Here is a 9,391-nt window from a genome sequence, read left to right as displayed (position 1 = left end):
GCCACTGTCTGTGGTCGTGGGACGGGAAGCCTGGCGCCCGTCTCGTGAAGCCACTGTCTGTGGTCCACGGCTTCTTAAGACGAGACATGTTAAAATATGTTAAAGGTTGTGCTTATGGGTATTGAGCTCCGGCTCTTTGGTCCCGCCTCTCAACCGTCAATCAACTAGTGTACAGATGCCTGAGCCTACTGGATTCCTAGTAGGTTTCTAACTACTCTGACACTGAAAAGGTTTTTTCTTACGTCCCTGTGGCTCATTTGGGTACTGAGGGTGTTGTGGGGGTGAGTGGTCGAGCACGGACACAAGGAGTCACTATGCTATACACCTCCAAGTGACATTTATTTTTTCAATTAATTATGTGTTTGTGCTGGATTTAGAGCTGTTGTAACTTGGAAGATCATATGACTGTATTTCCAGTGTTGTTTCCTGAGGCCACACTGACAGGTGCCCTCAGTGTGAACACTGCCACACTGACAGGTGCCCTCAGTGTGAACACTGCCACGCTGACAGGTGCCCTCAGTGTGAACACTGCCACACTGACAGGTGCCCTCAGTGTGAACACTGCCACACTGACAGGTGCCCTCAGTGTGAACACTGCCACGCTGACAGGTGCCCTCAGTGTGAACACTGCCACGCTGACAGGTGCCCTCAGTGTGAACACTGCCACGCTGACAGGTGCCCTCAGTGTGAACACTGCCACACTGACAGGTGCCCTCAGTGTGAACACTGCCTCGCTGACAGGTGCCCTCAGTGTGAACACTGCCACACTGACAGGTGCCCTCAGTGTGAACACTGCCACGCTGACAGGTGCCCTCAGTGTGAACACTGCCACGCTGACAGGTGCCCTCAGTGTGAACACTGCCACACTGACAGGTGCCCTCAGTGTGAACACTGCCACGCTGACAGGTGCCCTCAGTGTGAACACTGCCACGCTGACAGGTGCCCTCAGTGTGAACACTGCCACGCTGACAGGTGCCCTCAGTGTGAACACTGCCACGCTGACAGGTGCCCTCAGTGTGAACACTGCCACGCTGACAGGTGCCCTCAGTGTGAACACTGCCACGCTGACAGGTGCCCTCAGTGTGAACACTGCCACGCTGACAGGTGCCCTCAGTGTGAACACTGCCTCGCTGACAGGTGCCCTCAGTGTGAACACTGCCTCGCTGACAGGTGCCCTCAGTGTGAACACTGCCTCGCTGACAGGTGCCCTCAGTGTGAACACTGCCACGCTGACAGGTGCCCTCAGTGTGAACACTGCCACACTGACAGGTGCCCTCAGTGTGAACACTGCCACGCTGACAGGTGCCCTCAGTGTGAACACTGCCACGCTGACAGGTGCCCTCAGTGTGAACACTGCAACGCTGACAGGTGCCCTCAGTGTGAACACTGCCACATTGACAGGTGCCCTCAGTGTGAACACTGCCACACTGACAGGTGCCCTCAGTGTGAACACTGCAACGCTGACAGGTGCCCTCAGTGTGAACACTGCCACGCTGACAGGTGCCCTCAGTGTGAACACTGCCACGCTGACAGGTGCCCTCAGTGTGAACACTGCCTCGCTGACAGGTGCCCTCAGTGTGAACACTGCCACACTGACAGGTGCCCTCAGTGTGAACACTGCCACACTGACAGGTGCCCTCAGTGTGAACACTGCCACGCTGACAGGTGCCCTCAGTGTGAACACTGCAACGCTGACAGGTGCCCTCAGTGTGAACACTGCCACGCTGACAGGTGCCCTCAGTGTGAACACTGCCACACTGACAGGTGCCCTCAGTGTGAACACTGCCACACTGACAGGTGCCCTCAGTGTGAACACTGCCACACTGACAGGTGCCCTCAGTGTGAACACTGCCACACTGACAGGTGCCCTCAGTGTGAACACTGCCACACTGACAGGTGCCCTCAGTGTGAACACTGCCACACTGACAGGTGCCCTCAGTGTGAACACTGCCACACTGACAGGTGCCCTCAGTGTGAACACTGCAACGCTGACAGGTGCCCTCAGTGTGAACACTGCCACGCTGACAGGTGCCCTCAGTGTGAACACTGCCTCGCTGACAGGTGCCCTCAGTGTGAACACTGCCACACTGACAGGTGCCCTCAGTGTGAACACTGCCACATTGACAGGTGCCCTCAGTGTGAACACTGCCACGCTGACAGGTGCCCTCAGTGTGAACACTGCAACGCTGACAGGTGCCCTCAGTGTGAACACTGCCACGCTGACAGGTGCCCTCAGTGTGAACACTGCCACACTGACAGGTGCCCTCAGTGTGAACACTGCCTCGCTGACAGGTGCCCTCAGTGTGAACACTGCCACATTGACAGGTGCCCTCAGTGTGAACACTGCCACATTGACAGGTGCCCTCAGTGTGAACACTGCCACACTGACAGGTGCCCTCAGTGTGAACACTGCCACACTGACAGGTGCCCTCAGTGTGAACACTGCCTCGCTGACAGGTGCCCTCAGTGTGAACACTGCCACACTGACAGGTGCCCTCAGTGTGAACACTGCCACGCTGACAGGTGCCCTCAGTGTGAACACTGCCTCGCTGACAGGTGCCCTCAGTGTGAACACTGCCACACTGACAGGTGCCCTCAGTGTGAACACTGCCTCGCTGACAGGTGCCCTCAGTGTGAACACTGCCACGCTGACAGGTGCCCTCAGTGTGAACACTGCCTCGCTGACAGGTGCCCTCAGTGTGAACACTTCCACACTGACAGGTGCCCTCAGTGTGAACACTGCCTCGCTGACAGGTGCCCTCAGTGTGAACACTGCCACACTGACAGGTGCCCTCAGTGTGAACACTGCCTCGCTGACAGGTGCCCTCAGTGTGAACACTGCCTCGCTGACAGGTGCCCTTAGTGTGAACACTGCCACACTGACAGGTGCCCTCAGTGTGAACACTGCCACGCTGACAGGTGCCCTCAGTGTGAACACTGCCACACTGACAGGTGCCCTCAGTGTGAACACTGCCACGCTGACAGGTGCCCTCAGTGTGAACACTGCCACACTGACAGGTGCCCTCAGTGTGAACACTGCCACACTGACAGGTGCCCTCAGTGTGAACACTGCCTCGCTGACAGGTGCCCTCAGTGTGAACACTGCCACACTGACAGGTGCCCTCAGTGTGAACACTGCCACACTGACAGGTGCCCTCAGTGTGAACACTGCCACACTGACAGGTGCCCTCAGTGTGAACACTACCACACAGACAGGTGTCCTCAACATGAACACTACCACACAGACAGGTGTCCTCGGCATGAACACTACCACACAGACAGGTGCCTCGCTGACAGGTGCCCTGAACATGAACACTGCTACACTGACAGGTGCCATACTGACAGGTGCCCTGAACATGAACACTGCAACACTGACAGGTGCACTCTGTGGCAGGGTTAAGCCCTACGGCCCCAGTAGTGACCTTATCACTTGGCGTGGCTCCATCTCTCGTTGTCACCGCAGCACCTTTTACCCCCTCTCTTACTGGGGATGCTCGGCGCCTCCGCACCTCCCACGCGCTTCATTCCTTCCCAATGTCCCTCTTTCCAGGCTTTGTTTGGTCCTTCTACATGAGCTAAATGTTTTGATCTTAGTCATGTTGACCCTACTCGTCCTGATTATTTATTCCTCTATAAACACCTTGTTGATTCGGTGGGTACGTTTGCCCCGTACTGGTACCCGTGAAGTTACAGCTCCTTCTCAGGAGGCGGTGGGCCTCTTGGATTCTTTGTCCTGCATTGGGGAGACCCCAGTTCGCATCTCCAAAAATGCCTGGTTAAATGCCAGCATTAATACAGTTCTCCACCCGTACCATGGTGCGACTGGTGACAGGGACCTGAAAGACTGTGAGGATAATAAATGTATCCTTGAGTCCCAAGGCCATTCTATCATCTAGGTGGATACCTTCACTCGACCACCTCGTGATCGTCGTCAGGCTCTTCACGTTGTGAAAGTCACGTTTGACATTAGGTTCCTTCCGTCTTCCATCATTCTTGATGGTGCCAGATGCTCCGTTCAGGAGTACATCCCCTCTCCTCGCCTCTGCAGCAGGTGCTGGAGATATGGGCATGGTCCCTTCAAGTGCACAAGTGAGGTCTCTCTCTCTCTGCCCCTTATGTGTAACCTTGGGTCATTCTTAGACGGAGAGCTCTATTCTTTCCAAGCTCTCTTCATCAATTGTGGTGACCCCCTTCCCTCACCCTGCCTGCTCCCGTGCATGTGTGCACTACAAACTTGAGGAAGCCATTCTCTGTTTGAAGCATCGTGATCATTGTCTTTTTCCCTGAGGCTTGGCGCCAGGTTTACCGTCTTCACTCTTTCTCTGGCATATCTTATGCTCGTGTGTTGCATTCCAATTATCCTCACCCCTCTCTTGCTTTCTCAGTTTCACAACCGTTTCAAGGCCTTGAACCTCAACATCTCCACCACCACCACCTAGTCTGTTCCTTTGCGTTCTAGGCCAGAGGGTTTTCCTCTTACTTCTCCATCTGGGGATTCTTTCCCGTTCTTCCTTGTCTTCTGTGCCCTTTTTCCCTTCTCGCCCCACTCCTTCTCAGCCCTCCTCTTTGTCTCGTGGCCCTGCTCACCGCCTGTCTCTTCGGTCCATTGTTCGTCCTCCTCCCAGCGTTCTTCCTGTTGATCGTTCCCATTCTCCTTCTCTTGTTGAAACTGTCGAGATGGTAGCCCAGTATATTGCTGATGGTACACCTGTTTCTCTACGTCAGAAGCGTAAAGCCTGGCTCCTCTCCTTCCTCCCCCTCGGCAGGTAAAAATGGTAAAAAGATACAATATATATTCTCACTTTCCGACTCCGACTCTCTCTGCTTCCCCTCCTATTTCAGTGGCTGAGTTGCCTGTCCTGCTATGGAGTTTCCCTTGGTCCTAGATCCTCTCTTGGATGCCATGCTTGATCCTGTGCCCTCTCCTGTTTCTGTCCTACCTGGCCCCGATTTCCTTTGCCGATTTTCCTCTCCACTGCCTCCTAGCGCTCCGGACTCTGTCAGTTCGCCTCTTGTCAGTTCTCCCACTCCCTTGACTCCATTATCATTGCTTACCTTTACCCCATCATCCCGATTTTACTGATCCTGGTCCTGATCTTCCTTAGTCTACTGTGTTCTTCTTTGCTTTTGTTTCTCCCTTGTTATCTCTGTTTCTGCTCTCTCTCTTTTGTCTATGTCTGTTCTTCAATGGAATGTTCATGGTTTTTATGCCAATTTCCATGAACTCCAACTTCTGATCGCACAGTTTTCCCGGCCTTGTGTTTGTCTCCAGGAGCCGATGCTTGGCGCTCATTCTGGTCACTCCCTTGGTTACTCCTTTCTCTCTTCCCCTCCAGCTCTTACTGGGGCCCATAACATTACTGCTCTCTTGATCCATCATGTTTTTTCTTCGTCCCCCTACGTTTTCAGTCACACAATCAGTGTTCTGTGGCCCGTATCTTTGTGAGTAAATGGTATACAGTCTGTTCCATTTATCTCCCTCCCAAATGTCCCACTTTCTCTTCCTAATCTTAAACAGCTGTTAGACTCCTTTCCTGGGCTCCTCTTGGGTGATTTTAACTGTCAGTATACCCTCTGGGGTGATGTTGACAAATGCCCAGGGCTGCCTTCTTGAACCATGTGTCCTCTCTTCTTCTCCTCTGTCTCTTCTGCATTCTGGTGAACCCACTCATGTTGACTCCCGCACTCGCACTCTCTCCTGTCTTGATCTTTCTCTCTGATAATCTTCTTTTTATTTGGATTTCACTTAGTGGGTTCTTGATGACCTCCATAACAGTGACCATTTCTCCATCCTTATTGCCTTCTTCTCTTTTCAACCTCCTCTCTCCTTCCCTAGGTGGCATATTACCAAAGCCGACTGCAAATTCTTCAACTTACGCACTACCCTTTTCGACCTCTCTGATCTGCCTCTCCCTCAAGCCCTCCTGTTATTTCACAACAGAGTTTTTGATGCTGCCATCTGCTCTGTTTCTCGCTCTACCACCTGGGAGGCACATTCTCTGGTGGAATCCAGACTGTGCTTGGGCTGTCTGCTGTAAGCGTTTAGTCTGGAAGAAAGCTCATCGTCGATGGACGCCCGATTCTTTTATTTTGTTTCAGAAGGCATGCGCAGTGGCCCGTTGGGCCATCCATATGGCTAAGCATGAGAGTTGGAGATCTTTTGTTTCCACCATTACAAATGACATTCCTCTGCCCCTGATCTGGAAGAAAATCCACAAGATAACAGGTAAGTTTGTTCCAGATGTCTCGCTAGTCTTTTACCTCCATGGTTCTATTGTAGCAGATCCGGTGTTGGTCGTGACCGAACTGGGTTTTAACTTTTCGACTGTTACCTCCGGTTTTTATCTTCCTCCTTCTTTCCTTACTCATAAGATACTTCATGAATCTTGTCCCTTAGATTTTTGCACTCATCTTTAGCTTCCGTATAACGATTCTTTCTCTCAGAACTCCAGTCTGCCCCGGTCGTTTGCGGTCCTAGGCGGCAGGCTCAGATGAGATGCTTCGCCATCTCCCACTATGATTGTTTCAGTATTTACGGAATGTTTATAACCTTGTCTGGGAGTCGTTGTCAGACTTTAGGCAGTTGTTCTTCCTATTCAGAAACCTGGTTTTCAAGGGTTATCCCCTACAGACTTCTGCCCCATTGCTCTAACGAGTTGTATCTGCAAACTCTTTGAACGTATGGTCAATGTCCGTCTGATGTGGTTCTTGGAACGCTATCATCATCTCTTCTCTTCTCAATTTGGCTTTCGCAAGTGCCGCAGCACGACTGATGTCTTGGTGAACTTGGAGGTCTATATTCGTACTGCCTATGCTGCAAAGACCTCTGTGGTTGCTGTCCTTTTTTACCAGGAAAGGCATATGACACCACCTGGAGATACCATATTCTGTCTCAAATACGTTCTTTTGGCCTTCGTGGTAATCTCCCTCTTCTTATAAAGCTTCCTCTCTAGTCATGCCTTTAGCGTGAGGCTTGGTACCACTCTCTCTGCCTCCTTTTGACAATACAAAGGTTTACCCTAAGGTAGCGTTTTGAGCATTACTATTTTCCTGGATGCCCTCAGTGGTCTTTTTTCCTTTCTTCTCTTTGGCGTTTTCTCATCTCTTTATTAACGATCTTACCCTCTGCTGTCAGGGTGATGACTCGCCTTTCCTCCAATGGCGGCTTCAACTTGCGATTGATGCCTTGTCGTCTTGGGCCACCAATCATGGCTTCAAGTTCTCTACAACTGAGACTAGTGCTATGACCTTTACTTGGAAGCAGGTCGTTCTTCGACCCTCTCTGTCGCTTTATGGTCATCCTCTTTTGTATAAGGATTCTGCTAAACTTAAAGATTATTCTTTGACACTCGCTTGTCTTGGTCATCTCATTTCTCTTATTTCCGAGTTGAATGCTCTAAGTCCTTAACTTACTTATGGTCTTGTCCCATATTTCCTGGGGAGCTGATAGGCGCACGCTCCTCCTCTCTTTACATTCTTCTCTCGTGCTGTCTAAATTCCATTATGGCTGTCCTGTTTACTCGTTTGCCTCTTCCTCAACTCTTCGAACTCTTGATGCCCTTCACCATACTGGGTTACGCTTCAGCTCTTGTGCCTTTCGTTTGATGCCTACTCTGTGCCTGAATATTGAAACTGGTGTCCTGTCCCTACTCCCTTCAGTAGCGATCGCCGTCATCGCTACTGTCTTCGCTACTTTGCACGGTTCCAACAACACCCTCACTCTTGCTTATGTGGTACTTTGACTATTATTCTTCCTGTGGGCCCTGTTCCCTTTCACCACCTTCCACTTTCTGTACGGTTGTCTCCCTTGCAAGGTTCTCTCTCGGCTCGTGTTACAATTGTTTCTCCTCATGTCATTCCAACCTTACCCCCATGGGGAGGCTTCCTCTTCTAATGTTTTGTAGGATCTTTAACCTCATGACTTAGGCTTTTACCCCTCCTACAGTTCTGAAACGCCTTTTCCTTGCTCACTTTTCTGCACACTCTCGCTAATTCTCCATCTTCACAGATGAGTCTAAATCTCCCCGACAGTGTAGGCTACTCTGTTGTGTTTCCTGACTGCACCTATATGTGTCGCCTGCCTCCGGAGGCTAGCATCATCACAGCAGAACTTTATGCAATTTTGTATCCTCTTTGTCAACTGCATTCTCGCTGTCAATCGTCCTTTGTTATTGTAGTTGACTCTCGGAACCACTGCAGGAACTTCGGACCCCGTCACCGCCGCCAACCAGTCACACCACCAGGCTCTGTACCCACAAGGCTCTGGGGGTCTCCTCGAGTAGGAAAAGCCTAATACCTCCCGAGGCACACTGCCATTTTAATGGTGGGGCCGCCTTCAAGCCTCTTCACAAGTGAAACGTAAACATAAATTTCTTGTTGTTGTTGCATCTTGCTGCCTCTAAAGAGTTATAAAACGAAATTAGGACACTTCTTTTGTGTATTTATAAGGCGTGGAGTATGACTTACAAGCGGAAGAGGAGAATACTAGATGGACACTGTAACACGTTGTTTAATTAACTACTTGTTAAACCTGATTATGTTAAGTCTCTCTCTCAGGTAATGCTGTTAAGAGTGATGACACTAATGTTAGTGATTGCTGGTGTTGGCAATGGCATTGGTGCTGGTGTTGGCGCTGGAGCAGGTGTTAGCGCTGGTGTCTGCCGCAGGTGGACAAATGTTGAAAAGATGGTGCCGCTGGTGGTGGGGGCGGTGTTGGAGAACGCCTCCCTCCATCACTGCTCCATCATCCTCGTTACTGATGGTTTACCATCATACATCACACTCTACCAGGTCAGTACTAATAGGTCACCATCATAAACCACACTACCTGGTGAGTACTGATGGTTCACCATCATACACCAGGTGAGTACTAATGGTTCACCATCATACTCCACACACTACCAGGTGACTACTGATTGTTCACCATGTCACGGTAATCTCTCTAGGAAGAGAGATTCGGCCTGCTCCATCATCACCTATTCTATCATACCACGTCTATATATTCAAGTACTGCAGCCACAAGAGCAACAACAACACCTCTGAAAACGTCTAGACAGAGTACCACCAGTCTACCTGCCCCATGGCCCGTCACCCTCCTCGCACCAGGTGACCCCATCATACACCACACTCTACCTGGTGAGTACTGGTGGTTCACCATCATACACCACACTCTACCAGGTGAGTACTGATGGTTCACCATCATACACCACACTACCTGGTGAGTACTGATGGTTCACCATCATACACCACTCTACCAGGTGAGTACTGGTGGTTCACCATCATACACCACACTACCTGGTGAGTACTGATGGTTCACCATCATACACCACACTCTACCTGGTGAGTACTGATGGTTCACCATCATACACCACACTACCTGGTGAGTACTGAT

The 9,391-nt window shown here is 51.0% G+C and overlaps 1 protein-coding gene across 1 annotated transcript; it reads right to left on the bottom strand.

Annotated features, from left to right (window-relative positions):
* Nucleotides 1–350: 350 nt before the first annotated feature.
* LOC138351666 (major surface-labeled trophozoite antigen 417-like) lies at nt 351–4,905 on the bottom strand. The gene is made up of 3 exons (XM_069303679.1): nt 4,855–4,905; nt 4,481–4,669; nt 351–3,350 (listed from the first exon to the last, which is right to left on the bottom strand). The coding sequence occupies exons 1-3, from the start codon at nt 4,903–4,905 to the stop codon at nt 351–353; spliced, it is 3,240 nt and encodes a 1,079-aa protein (XP_069159780.1).
* Nucleotides 4,906–9,391: the final 4,486 nt, after the last annotated feature.

This window comes from Procambarus clarkii, chromosome 50 (genome assembly GCF_040958095.1).
Source record: "Procambarus clarkii isolate CNS0578487 chromosome 50, FALCON_Pclarkii_2.0, whole genome shotgun sequence".
NCBI lineage: Eukaryota > Metazoa > Arthropoda > Malacostraca > Decapoda > Cambaridae > Procambarus > Procambarus clarkii.
This window is presented reverse-complemented; position numbering and strand designations above follow the sequence as displayed.

Excerpts from the sequence above, each read along its gene's own strand:
- LOC138351666 (XM_069303679.1), bottom strand. The coding sequence starts at position 4,905 with ATGGCATCCAAGAGAGGATCTAGGACCAAGGGAAACTCCATAGCAGGA. Across the intron at positions 4,670-4,854 it reads GAAACTCCATAGCAGGACAG|TTTCAACAAGAGAAGGAGAA; the intron begins GCAACTCAGCCA and ends CCATCTCGACAG. Across the intron at positions 3,351-4,480 it reads AAGAATCCCCAGATGGAGAA|GGCACCTGTCAGTATGGCAC; the intron begins GTAAGAGGAAAA and ends GTTCATGTTCAG.